Here is a 14638-nt window from a genome sequence, read left to right as displayed (position 1 = left end):
CAGTTACAAAGTAGCAATGACAATAATTTCATGGTTAGGGGTCACTACAACATGAAGAAGTATTAAAGGGTCGTAACATTAGGAAAGCTCAGAACCATTGAGTTACAGTGTGCTTGCTCTCTGCCATTTTCCTTTTAAATGCTAATGAAAGGGTCCTTGACCTTAAAAAAAAAAATCATTCAAATAACATACCTTCTTTTGACTAAAACTTCCCCAAACACCATGGGTTGAGTTAGCCAACCCCTTGCCTATAGCCTAACCCAGTTATATACCGTGATGATTATCACAACTAGCATTATGACCATCGACTAACAATAATTAAACTGGCTTGTTTAAGGCTGAAATCTGGCTTCTGGCATCTTTTATTTCTATAAATATCAAAGAAGGTATACCACCAATCGGGTGTGTTGCCTGGCCCTAATAGGTGGTCAGGCTATTTTTATATGTTGTACTGCTCCGTTCCATAGCACGGAGAACAGGTCTCAATCAGGACAGAGGCTCCTGCCTTACACCGCTCATCAGTCTAGAGTTTCCTTGGTGTGCTGGCCACATTTACCCTAGCAGAAGCATATTCTTCTGGAAGCTACTAATTATTTGATAAATCATTCAAGAAAAGAAGACAAGTTTATGGAAATGTGCGTACCAGACCTTCAGTTTTACTAGAAACAAAGCCTAACGGCCACCATCCCAACCTGCCTGCCCGTGAGCTGCTTCCCTGTGTAAAATGTAACACCGTGTAATGGGTTGTCAAGTACCACTAGACCAGTTCGAAACCTTCAAAGACATTTCAGCAGATGACAATGAAAATTTTGTTTTTAAAACCACTTCATTAAAGATTCCCAACCATAACAATGTCAAATTCATACTAGAACTGTAGAGTACTTTGTTTTTGTCTGTACTCCCTCTATGATGCCCTGATTCACTTAACTGTAATCCCGATTTATACAAGCCTCACAAAGGGTCATTTGAGATTGTAGCTAGAGGCTGTGGTCTATCGACAGGCAATATCGGCTATTACATGAGGTGTTAGACATTAATATAAGGGACACAATTCACTGAAAGAGTCTCCTAACGGAGACTAAGGGAGATGGGAATGGGGTGGAGAACAAAGATTTAAGCTCACCACTAACTAAAGGAGACTGCAGTATGGATAGCACATTGTATGCATTTAATAGCATCACCTACATTTGACCAAATCCAGAAGTTTAAATTTAAGTTTAAAATCTCAATGAACACCTCTTACTTTCTCAAAACTTCATGCCACACTATAGACAGCGAAGGAAAGGACTGAGCTATACAGAACACTTGGGCTTTCCCCTAGTAGAACATAGAGTACATAGAGTCCATGTAGCCAGGCTCGTTGGTCCCAAGCTCTGAAGCAACTGGAATTACAGTCATGTGTTGCCATGTCCTGCTGACCAGTTGGCCCTTATAAATCTGGACTATATTTCTAAAATATGATAGGAACGTCAAATATTTTTCCTATGTCCCTACCAGTCATGAATAGGGTTTAAGCTTAGCTTGGGCTAAACAAGACCAAAAACAACAAATAACTAAACAAAAATCTCCCCACAAAACGCTCTTGCCCTGTCTGGAAGAGTGTTAATACTATCAATTATTTTCTGTCTTCTAAGGGTTAGAAACAAAAGCTTCTTTATTGCTAATTCAAAAAACATTTTCGGGGTTGGGGATTTAGCTCAGTGGTAGAGCGCTTGCCTAGGAAGCGCAAGGCCCTGGGTTTGGTCCCCAGCTCCGAAAAAAAGAAAAGGGAAAAGAAGAAGAAAAAGAAAAAGAAAAAAAAGAAGTGGCAAAAAACATTTTCACCAGTAAAACTATGTCAAATAACTAGAAGAAAGGAGTAATTAAAAACAAAGCTTAAAGCTAAAGGAAACTTAAAAGATAAACTTGATTACAGAACTTGTCCTGTCCCAAGAGACTAGAAATGTGGCTACCGAGTAGCAAAACTTTCAATGTTTTCTTATTTCTCCTACATTTTCAGAGATAAGAAACAAAGACAAGCGCCTTAAATATAGTAAGAAAAGAAGCAACTGCATGGGAAACCCACATAGTGACTGGCTGTGGAAACAATATAGTTTTAATGTTTTAAAAATACCCACACATTATGTACAATCGCTATGAAAGCATCCTCTGTAAGACTGTAAAGCACAGCACACTTCATTAGTTTACTGCCAGAGCAGTGTTTAAATGCCACTTTCCCCAAAAGATTAGTGAGTGCTGGCTGTCTTCCATTGAAAACATCTAGAGAGAGTATCTCTCACGGTGGATGGGGCTCAGTGTGTGACTCTGTTCAAACCCCAATGCTGGGGGGGTGTGGGGCATGGACATGAGCGTCATGTGTCACTCTCTGCACTTTTCTGCTCTGACCATTAAAAAACACCTTTACGCTCTCCTTCCTTCTTCCTGTTTTTATACAGCATATTATTTATTGGCATGTGTCCTCTTTAAAGGGAAGAGAGAAAGATCAAGTAAAGGAATGAACGGTGAGAACGCCTCTGTCTACAGTTTAAGCATTCCCAGGCATGCGAGGGACAGGTGAAGTATAACTCTACAGGATCAGAATTAACTTTTAAAGCCAGGATATGAACTTTGTAGCATTTTTTAGAAAGTGACACAGGAAATCACAGGAAGACGACACAGAGGTTCAGCTGCACGGGAGGAACTGTAACTGTAAATTAGTTTGCTTTTGCTGTGCTGAACTTAACACACTAATTAAACAAAAGTTATGCTACTGGAAATACTTGAAAATGACACTGTATAAAGACAGAGTACATGTTATATGATGTGCAAGCATACAAATAAAATATGTAATTGAAACAAGCAGTATATGCTTAATAAAACATACACTTAGCAGGTAAAACATGGCTAACCAAATCTACTGATAACAAAACTACTCGTTACAGACACATATACCACCAGGTTTTAAACAAAGTTTTCTCTCATCAAAAAAACTACAAAATACAAAGAATGGCAAAAATGTTCTTCCACTGTGGAGCACACCAAAAAACAAACAAACAAACAAACAAAAATCAAAAGATCTGACAAATTCCCCTCTAAGCACTACACTGAATCATGCATATCAGTTAAAAACCACAACGATGGATATTGGGTTAATAAAATTAATTTCAAACAAGCAAGCTAAGTGATTGACTTACAGGATCAGCTGGTGCAATGTTAGAATCAAATTGGGTCAGAGTTTGTGAGCTTGAAGAGCGTTCACTAAATGTCTCCCACTGCTGAACAGACAGAGGAGAGACAAGTCAGCACGGGGAGAGGCAGAAGGTCACCGGAGAGGACTTAGCGAAGGCGTTCAGAGGCTGCACTGCAAGCTGCACTTCATAGGACCAACAGCACTGTGTCGTTTGTCTGTAACTCCATAATCACTCATACTTATCTGTGCGGGGCCATCTTAGAACTAGACGGTGAGTCCCTTCACAGGCAGAAGTACAGGGAAAATTTAATGTAATCTCTATGGATGAGATTAAACTTCTATAGAATTAACACTCAAAACACCATAAAGGAGACAGAGGATAAGTAATCAAAATGGCAACCAGGCAGAAATGCACAAGGGTTGTCTGGACTAGGGCAGTGCTTGCTTCAAATCCTGTGCAAACTCCAGTTAAAACACTGATCCACAGAAGCCGAGGAGCTCAAGGTCTAATCAAAATGGAGCATTCAGTGCGACTTGCCAGTGCGACCCCTGAAAGATGAGTCCATTATATACGTGCACATATCTTATCATATGCATATTTAATAAAATACAACAGATAAAATGCAAGAAATTCTGCAATTAATGACATTTTGAGCTTATTTATCAATCTGTAGCAAGTCAACCTCTGCGATCAGCGCACAAACAGGGCCATGCCAGATCACAAGACAGAGCTGCCAACCAGGCTCCCTCCCCATGCCAGGAAGTCGGACTGCAGCCGTGAGAGCAAGGCAAGCATCCGAGTATGTGTTATTACAGGAGATGCACAGAAAAGCTACTCTCTAAACGAGGTGCACAAAGAAATATCATACCTCTTAAACAGGTGGAATGACAAGTCAACATTAATTACAGTAAATTCCATTTGAGATCTTAGTAACAGTACAGAATAGCGGTATTAAAACTATTATTAAATCTGATTCTTAAAAATGATGAGCTGTCCCCTGAGGAGGGAAACATCTACTTACACATATACAATATATACACACGAATGCTTACACACAGACACAACTACCTCATTAACCAAAGTCCTTATAAATTCAGTTTGCAAGAATATATACTTTTATGCTTCAAAGTTCAATGTTCTATTTAAAATAGTGATATTCAATTTGAATAGGTATGTAAAAATCAGGCTTTAGCCAAGGAGAATATTGCTGAAATTATCTACGAAAATGACTAATAAAAGTGTTCAATAACTTTTCTTACAGGTCACAAAGAGAAAAATGTTAGTTCAAAGTTGTGACAAACGCTTACAACAGTTCACTTTTTTAATGGGCTTTCCCATCAGAAACTGAGTTAACAAATTTGGTAATACAATTAATTTCTTCCTCAATAACTACTATTTTAAGAATTTAGAAGGAACTGAATTATCTACCTCATAGAAAACAGCCTACATGCAGAACTCGGCTCCCTGGAAGGCAGTGGGTGTCCTCTTCAGGACAAGTACAGTAGTTAGCAGCTATAGGCTCTGGCGCCCGACCACTGGCCTACTATGGGCTGTGTGGATTTGGCTGAAGTACACGTTCTCTCTGTGCTTCAGTTTCACCATCTTTAACATGTCATTAGCAATCCCCACCTCACAGGAGTGCTGTGAGGGGCTAAGTCTTTTGAACAGACTGGCATATGAAAAGTGCTTTACAAAGCTAGGGACTTTTAGTGTTTTCTCATAATGCCTTATCTATATCCATCAGTGCTAAGAAAACACTGAAATAATATTGGGTTTGTGTAGATTAAAAATAAACTAAATTTATATTCTGAGTAGATATTTTAATAGCTCTTACCAAAATATCTTAAAATCATTGTCTTACTAGCCTTTTAATTAAGCAGAGAATAAATTCCATAGCAGAATTATGTCATTTATGATTTTCGTACTAGGCGTTATAAAAAAGGTGGTGGGACTTTCTGAGAGGGTTAACACATGCACCTGGAGATCACACCTGATTCCTGTTAGATTGGATATGGACTCCTTACACTTTGGGAAGAGCTGCTTTTATGTAAACCATAGGCTAAGGGCACCCTGTTAATACAAACGCCTCTGCTACTCTCCACAAGTTACCTCTACCAGCAAATCTTCCAAGTCTTCCTTCCTTCCTTCCTCCCTCCCTCCCTCCTCACAAGCATGTGTGCTAACTCGTTTACACCGGACGAGCTGGTGGTGCCATGGCAGAGCTGCCTGGGCTGTCCTTAGGCCTTTAGAAGGCAGCACAAAGTCATACAGAACTGCCAGTTCTCCATTTCCCAGCAGCCTCAAACTAGTCTGACTTTAACAAAATACTGCCCTGGCTTTAAAAGACAGAAAAGCAAAACACTTTCTTTCCCCTAGAAGTTAACAAATTTACCTTTGTAGATATAAGACTCAGTTAACAAAGAAAGCGTCTTTACAGAGCGAATACCGGAGTTCTCCAGAGCACAGAATCTTCACAGAATGGGGTGGGTGCTCTGCCCTTCTACTCAATTCTCAGGGTGCTCTCTTATTGTTTTGTATGGCCTACGCCCAAGTAGTTGGGAAGCAATGAATTTGTCCCTATCCTGTTTGCACACTACTGGTCGTATTAATAAGTAAAATTACTTCATTTTATACTATTACTATTCTCTTTTGGTGTTTTGAGACAGGGTCTCTCTACACAGCTCTGGCTGTCCTAGAACTCACTATGTAGACCAAGCAAGCTGACCTCGAACTTGCAAAGATCTTCTGCCTCCCAAATGCTGGGATTAAAGGTGTGTGCTTACCATGTCTGGCCTCCATTTTGTATTAAACAAAACTAATTATAAGTAGTTTGGGTTGTACAAAATACTTTTTTCATGCAGCAAACTATGCTAGTGTCTTGTCTCATATCACTTCATGCCAAGGTCACAAATATATCCTCATACACTCTATTTAATTACGGAGACTCGGTGGGCATGGCAGCTGATCAAACAGCAAAGGACTTGTGCCCAAATCTTGCTCTTGAATCTCCCTGGACATGGGATCTGGTTAACTTACTCCCCTTTGATTTTCAATTTATGTATTTGCTCTACCCAGTTCCCAAGGCTTTAGTGGGGAGGCATGGCGGAAATAGTGTACACAGTACAAAGACTTCAGAAGCCACATAATTAATATGACTTCTGTTACTGCCTTTCTCAGGTCCTGACTGTATGTTCTGGAAGAATCCTATGCTCTGTGTGGGTGTGTACTGGAGGAATCCCGTGCTGTGAGGGTGTGTACACTGGAGGAATCCTGTGCTCAAACTATCCTGTTTGAAGCGTCTTCCCCTAAACAAGCTAATTTCAAGCAGAGAAAGGAAGTTTTGCTAACCTCACTGCTCTGATTCAGCTCTGGCCAAGTCTGGTTCAGTGACGGCATCGACGGTGACTTGCTCGGAGGTGCTTCTGCAGGAGAGCCTGGATAGCCTACCTCACCTGGCTGGTCCCCCACATCTGCAATTCAGACACAGAAAGTTGCCATCAACATCATATTCTAGTTTGTGTGATTTATTTATGAGTAACTAACAGAATTTTGCATAAGTGGTCATTTATGCTCTCAATTTCCTTCTCCAAGTAGATACTTTAACAGAGAATACCTCTTATTTATTTATAGTGTACTTGATATGATGGCGCCCAACTGCTCATGAAAAGAAAGACAGGTTGGAAGTAAACAGAAGAACAACATGAGGCAGGTAACAATGCAGTTCTCTGATAACAGGGACAGCTCCTCTCGAGGTAGAGCCAGGGAGCACTCTTCAGCAAGGAGACTACACTTTCTGCCCCTGAGTTCGGGTGCTCCAAGGCCAAGTGGAGTATTGCCCTACGTGCTGCAGTCAAGGCCTGTGATGTCCCACACTAATAAACTTTAAGTCAGGCTTTCCCAGTACAAAATGTTTTCTAGCAAACAAAATTCTTCAGTTTTCCTTGGAATTGTTTTGAAAACTGCTGATACAATAACATTTTCTCTAAACCCTTCCTGCTACCACACAGCCGTACCTCAAAGGGAGCAACTGTCCACGAGCAAGAGTGGGGGCAGCAAGGCCAGAGGTGAGGCTCAGATCTGTCTGCCTTTGGTTTGGTTTTGGTTTTGCCTGGGGCTCAAATCCAGGGCCTTGTGTATGCTAAATCTTCCTACCACTGGACTACGTAGCCGGGCCCCAAACTGTGCTCTTATTTCACTATGAACACTGGTGTTTCCAGACTGCAGTGAGAGAGTTACAGATCTATGCTGTGGGTTTAAACAGATGTTAAGTATGCATAGATATCACATTCTGCTTTGAATTTTGTTCAAACCTTAAAGTTTCTTGAAAATTATACTTAAAACAGAAGAAGTTTCAATGACAACTAAATTTCAATTTTCTAGTTTTACAGAGCTCTGAATACATCCCCTATCAACAGGAATTACATAATGAAATATGATTCTACCATCTGTTCATTTGACCATGGGAGAATTAAAGAAACTAGTCCTTAGTTTTTTTTCACCAAAATGAAAGACATTTGCTAACAAATGTTGGCCTTCTACTTTGGATTTCTAAATAAACAGCTCTATAATAATACCTAGCAATGTACAGTTCCCAATTTTCCACTCTAGTCAGAAGTCTTTCAGTCTGTGCCCAATGCAGTGTTTAGTACATGAATGTAAACAAGTGTTTATTGAAGTTGCTTACTTTTTGAGTTTAAATTCATTTCATTTTCTCAGACTCACAATTAACCACTGATGGTTCTAACAGTGTTCCCTTCTTCCTATTCTGTTATAAACTCCGATTTCCTACTCACTCACCCAAGCCCCTCTCTTTAATAACACGATATTCAAGCTCTAGTTTATAGCCCAGCACCACACTGTGACTTTACATTTTAAAATCAGGTCCTGCTTCTACTTCTTTCTCAGTCCTAGATCTTCTTCATAACGGAGGTGGAGGGTAGTACAGAGCCAACAGAAGTAGGAGAGTATCAGACACCTCTCTGTAATGACCTCTAACAGCAAGTGAACTAGTATAAAAACAGAAGTAGTAGCAGGCAATGCCTAATTAATCAGGCAGTTTAGGGTTTCTGTGGGAACAAAATGGTGGACCCCTCCAAACCACCTCGATGATAATGAAGAAAAATTAGCCTAGGGGAGAGGATGCTGACTGCATATGACAGCAGGGTCTAGCTGGCTAAGTATGAAGTGTGGCCCCACATCTGTGCAGACACAAGCAGCATGAATGAACTCAGTGACCTGAGGAATACCTGGACATGAGAGGCAAAAGTAGAGGTGGGGACTGGAGGGAAGAAATGGGGGTGGAGTTGATTAAAACACAATATACATGCTTGGAATCCTTGAAAAATTAAAACAAAGAATGAATTCATAATAAAAGAAAAATGAGAATTAAAAAATTAAAGTGGTACTGACTACAGGAAGGTTAATTTCTAAATTAATCAGTTCAGAGCCAGACTCTTGTCATACTAAACATAATCCTAGGGTGGTCTTGGGCTTGACTTTCCACGTCTTTCTTCTTGGGACGTCACGTTCCAGTAAATCCTGGCCCATTTACACTGCACTATCTTTTTAGGGCACCTGCTACTTGCCACAGGTTCTGAGAGCTCATCTGACCTCCACAAACCTCCAGTGGACCCAGCCTCTTGAAGCTGAGAATGAGAAAGTTGGTCACCCAAGTCATTACACCTTACACTTATCTTCCCAGAAACTCTGGGTCAGGGGGCTTACTTCTTGGACGTCTCCAGACTGCTTAAGGGATCTCAAACTTGGAATTATTTGTATGGCACTAATTTTCATGTTGATATTGGCCCCAACAGAGCAAAGCAATAAAAAAGCATATCACCAGCACAAAGGAGGGCCGGGAAGAAGCATCAAGCATGTTTTCTCCTCCTGGACACTAAGCAGATTTAAATACAACAGATAGGTAGTAAACGAGAAAACCCAGTCCACTGAACAATGCTCACAGTGAAGAAGAACAGTTTAATCTTATTGAATTACAGAGCTAAAGCCACACCCTGTCAGTACTTTTTGTATGGCAAAGCAGGGACTATGTAAAGCACGTCCGAGCCCACAGACTCTCAAAGTCCAGGAAGCACCAGGAGACTCCACTGACGGCTGAATGGCCGACTTTTTCAGAGAACACTGCCATTCTTTTTTTCTTTTTTTGAATGAACTGCTGATAAATCATAATTCTTTAGATCTGATTAGGCAGGTACGTTTTTCAAAATCAACTTTGAAGGAAACAGTGGAATCCTGAGAACTATGCACACACGTCTATAAACTTAAAGACATCCTAGTATTTACCAATTTCTCTGACAAAAAGCCTGTGATAGTAACACACATGCTTTCCTTACAGGGAATACCAACATCCGAAAGACCTAACTCACCAACCTGGGCTGTCACAAGTAACCATTATATTGTGGTACAAAACCACACACACATATACTCAAATACAAGACAAATAAATGGTTTGTAATGTTAATGTGCTCTGTCTGTCTGTCTGTCTGTCTGTCTCTCTCTCTCTCTCAGTTTCCAGAAGGCAACTAACTTTTCGGCAATCACATCTGGGTTTTAATGTGGTACAAAGAATGCCCACAATAGCCAACATGCTCCACAGTGGTCTTTCTGTTCACCGTTGAGACAGGATCTCTGTGTACTTCACGAGGTGTCCAATATGACACACGGTAAGTATCTGAACTCTCTAGGCCATAGCTACTACAGAACAGTGGCCGCCATAGGTAAGATGAGGCTGCCTTTGACACAAGTCAGTTTTATTGATGACCACTAAATTTGAACTTCATGTGTAACAAAACACCCCTCTTCTGATTTTCTAATGATAAATCACCCTGGCGACTGGGACCACTAACAGTTCTAAGAGTCTCTGGCAGAAGCTAAGGTCTCACTTTCCAGCCTGCATAAATCACCTGGGGTGGGGGTGCTGCACGCCTATCATCTCAGTAGGCAGGAGGAGGCAGGACGGTCCTAAGTTAGAAGTTAATCTTGGACTACACAGCAAATTTGCGGCCTGGACTATATGAGACTCTGCCTTCAAAAATAAAACCAAGCTGCCCTGGGCTAGGGTGCACGCAGTAGCAGGATCCTTGCCTAGGTGTAGGTGACACCAGGCTTGATCCTCAGCACTATTAAAAGTCAAACCAGCAAACAAACGCCACAGCAGGTCTGTGCTGGGGCTGTCTACTCACTCAAGCAGCAAGCTGAATTGGGTTTGTGGGGTTGAGCTTTCTGGATTCCCAATTTAACATAAATAATGAATAAACCCATCAAATTTATTACTGACAAGTCTGACATGTTAGCTGATGTCCACTGTCAGTTACTACAGAAATCTGTGAGAGGTAAAACAATACCACCGTTTCCGTAAATGTCATAATCTAGAGAATATTTTCCTAGTACTACTTATGCCACATGTAAAGAGTTTATCATTATGTTTAAATGAAGTCATACTTATTTTTAAAACATGAGTACTAGGGAAAGAACAAAGAAAAATTATTATTAAATAAGTATTATTTAATTCACATGCATAAATGCACTTCGAGTTCCTAACATTTTAAGACTATATGAAGGTTTTGAAATTGGTAAAGTGACAAGCTGCTGTCCTAGGAAACTTAAAATTCATTGCTGGGATAAATTGGCCAAACTGCCTTTTGGCTTTTCCTACTCCATTCATAGAACAATAAACTGTAGTGGTTTGTCCAGAAGTTATCTGTATTTTGATGCTAATTCCACTGCCCCAAGGACAGCGGCCTAGTCAAGGACTCAGAACTCAGGTGACTTCACCAGAACCACCTCTCCATTGAATCTGTAAAGTACTGGTGAGGGGCAGGTACAAGTTAGAAGGAGGCCTATCATTGGAGGAGAAGGAAGGATGGACAGGAGCGAAGTTTGAAGGAAGAGGAGGAGACTGGGGGAGAGAGGAAGAGACCGGAGGGAGAGAGGGGAGAAGCCATGGCAGGTGATGTGAAGATTCTGCTCTGTGTATTTACAGGTTGTTATTAATGTTCTCAAGGGATGGATGGTCCTGGGCTTTGGATTTTTTTTTCTTTCTTTCTTTTTTTTTTTTTTTCCGGAGCTGGGGACCGAACCCAGGGCCTTGCGCTTGCTAGGCAAGTGCTCTACCACTGAGCTAAATCCCCAACCCTGGGCTTTGTATGTTTAAGTGGGCAATTATATCTAACCAATTGGGTCAAAGATTGTTGTGTTGTGTGTTCTTTTATGTGAGGGTTTGAGTGTAAGAAAGTGTGCGGCTAGGATGTGTTTCCGTGTTTCCGCCAAGATACCTAGCAGATATCTTGGGGCACTGTGGTGAGGACCTAGCGGGGTAAAAGACAATTACTCCTTTCTATTTTATATATTTTTACAACTACAACAAACGGCAATATCAACAGAACAGAAACCAGCAAGTGTCTGACGGGCTCCTCCCACAGCATCTCCTTCAACTCTGGTCCCTGCAGATAATCAGTGTGGAGCTTCCTCCCACCCGCAAAGGTCAGGCCTCAAGACCCTTCCAGAAGCAGGGGTGCCATTTTACTGTTCCTTGACACAGCGTTCCAGGAGGAACACTGTCGACCTGCCTCCCTCTGAAGGTTCTGCACTGCCCCTGACAGCATCAGTTATCCCAGTTGAAGACAACTGACGGCATCTCAATAATAGAATCTCACAACAGAGATAAATGTCTAAGCATGCTCACTGCAATGCTGTTTTAAAGGCAAGCTGAAAAGAAATATAAATATTCATCAACAGTGAACTGTTTAAGTAAGGCACATCCCTGTATGCCAGGAGCTGCCAAGGAATGCCTATCTTATAAGTGAAAACACTGGGGATGTATAGCATGACTAGATGTGTGTACAAACTCATCTCTCTGTATACAGGCTACTATGTTAACATTTTGGGTGAATACAAAAGAAACATTAATGTTGTTTAATTTGAGGAACAGAGTCTCAAGTATGAACTCATATGGATTTTAAAGAGCAATGCCTTCTCTCTCTTACTTAAAGCATATTCCCACTGAAGTCCTAGGGTCCAGTGGCTTTATGCTGTGCCTGAGAACACCAGACGGACACACAGCTTAACAGCATGCAGCAAGAATGATGGAGAAGCAAAGAGAAGGGGTCACCCCTTTCTCTGTTTTGGCTTTTCAAATGCTTGAAGTTACTCACATGTGCATTTAGTAAATCCACTGCTCTGAAACATAGTCATTTCAAAATATGAACACTGACTCACATATTCAACTTGTGGCTTGCAAGGTACTGACATATAACCCAGAAGAAACTGCTAGTCTACTTGGAGAGTCACAGATCTATCAAATAATCCCAAAAATGCATGTAAAATTGCAACTGTGTAATCGAAATAAGTCTGGGGCTAACTGCCACTATATTAAGGTGGCTTTATTGTGCAAATGCAGGGTTGTTCAATATAAATAAGTCAACAGTACAGTAAATCGTATAAACGTACTAAAGACAAAGAGTCACACGGTGATCTCAAGAGACACAGAAAAGGCCTTTGACAAAAATCTAACATTTTCATAGTTCTAGAGAAAGGAGAACCAGAGGGAACACACCTCAATATAATAAAGGCAATATTTGAGAATTCCAAGGCCAACATTATCCTAAGTGGAGAACAACTTGAAGCAACCCCATTAAAATAAGGAATAAGACAGGATCACTGACTGTGCCCTCTCCTCTTCAACACAGTTCTGGAAGCACCTGGCTGAAGCAGGAAGTTAGGGTAAGCAGTTAAAGGGACACAGACAGGACAGTAACTTGTCAAATTACCTGCAGGTGACAGATCATACATAAAAGATCCCAAAAATTCTACCAGAAAAATTTGTAGAAACAAGCAACCATTTTAGCAAATTAGCAGGATACAAAGTTAACTTGCTATAGTCTTTCTACACATCACCAAGAAACGTTGAGGAGATCATGCACATTCACCCACTTAAAATGTCATCCAAGACAGTAAAATGTCTTGGAATAAACCTAACCAAGGAGAGGAAGGCCCTCTATAATAGAACCTCGCTTTCTGAAGAAAGAGTCTGAGAAAGACACTAGAAAACAGAAAGACATGTTGTATTCACAGACTGGCAGAACTGATATCATAAAGATGACCATTCTACCAAAAGCAATTTGCAGACTCAATGTAACCCATCAGAACACTCGCAGCACTCTTCACACAGAAAGAGAAACGATTAGCAAAGACAGGGTCGGAATCTGACCAAGGAAACAGTACTGTGGAGGAAAGTGACTGCAAGTGCTTCTGGGTGACATCCCATTGTCTAGGTGAGGATGAGAAAGACAGACTACGTAGTTCTTAGATGCCTAATGTGATCGTACAGTAAACGTACAGTACTTAGGAGCTAAAGCCAGCCATAACTGCCCTCCTGAAGAATCACCTTCGTCACCATATGTGAAAGAGAGCTTGCACAGGAGCACTGAGACGATGGGCAGCTGTACACATAGGCTCACTGGGAACGTAACAGCCAGTACCTTTTATTCACTTGGAATTTAAGAAAAACATATGTATACTCAACACTTATAGACTCTTTCCATTTACAGAAAGCTACCAGTAAATATAGATCATATTATCATACATAAATAGTATTATCTAAAATCAAATTCCAAATTTCCAGATTTTGTAGTCATTGAAAAAAACATTATAAAGGTCTAATAATGAAACAGATTACTCCCCTCAAGATACTAAGACATATTAAGTAGAAAACATTTATGACTGACACCATAACCTACTTTCGACAATACAGCATGCATTTAGGATAGTAAAATACTAAGTACCACTGAGAATTCTCACTCTGAGTCTGACGCAGGCCCTGTGGGTAATAAGGAAAGCTTTTCTTTCTGTCTCCTCTTTTCATTTTAACTTGGGACAAGGTCAATGCTATAAACCTAGGTGGGAACTTTCAGAAATCGTCCTGTCTCTGCCTTCCAGGTGCTGGCATTCCAAGGGGGATACACCATGCCCAGTCCCATGTACCACTATTAAAGCTGATACCTAATGGCCCAAATTCAGTGTCTACCCAACTAGCCACAGCAAGTCTGCACACCTTTCTCTCTCTCTCTCTCTCTCTCTCTCTCTCTCTCTCTCTCTCTCTCTATCATTTATCTATCATCTATCGTCCATCTATCATCTTATCTATCTATCATCTATCTGTCTACCTATCATCCATCCATCCATCTATCAATCATCTATTTATCTATCAATCATCTATCTACCTACCGACCTATTATCTATCTATCTATCTATCTATCTATCTATCTATCTATCATCCATTATCTATTTATCTATCTATCAATCATCTATCTATCTCTATCTATTTATCTATCTATCTACCTACCTATCATCCATCCATCCATCCATCCATCCATCCATCCATCCATCCATCCATCATCTATCTATTATTGAAACAGAGTTTATCCTGAAGTCCTGTCCAGTCTGGAACTTGC

At 40.7% G+C, this 14638-nt stretch overlaps 1 protein-coding gene across 18 annotated transcripts in view; it reads right to left on the bottom strand.

Moving 5' to 3' along the window:
• Reps1 (RALBP1 associated Eps domain containing 1) overlaps positions 1 to 14638 on the bottom strand; it is a 77816-nt gene that overhangs the window by 15943 nt on the left and 47235 nt on the right. For 10 of the 18 annotated variants that reach the window (NM_001415798.1, NM_001394899.2, XM_039105158.2 and 7 more), the window contains exons 9-10: positions 6519 to 6640; positions 3174 to 3254 (exon numbers count right to left, since the gene is read on the bottom strand). In NM_001415798.1, the coding sequence (NP_001402727.1) occupies positions 3174 to 3254; positions 6519 to 6640 (203 nt within the window). The remainder of the gene's footprint in view (positions 1 to 3173; positions 3255 to 6518; positions 6641 to 14638) is intronic. The other 8 variants (XM_039105163.2, XM_039105171.2, XM_063284299.1 and 5 more) reach the window with 2 other exon arrangements.

This window comes from Rattus norvegicus, chromosome 1 (genome assembly GCF_036323735.1).
Source record: "Rattus norvegicus strain BN/NHsdMcwi chromosome 1, GRCr8, whole genome shotgun sequence".
In the NCBI taxonomy this organism is placed as follows: domain Eukaryota; kingdom Metazoa; phylum Chordata; class Mammalia; order Rodentia; family Muridae; genus Rattus; species Rattus norvegicus.
Note: the sequence above shows the minus strand (reverse complement) of the source record. Positions and strands in the feature narration are given on the sequence as shown.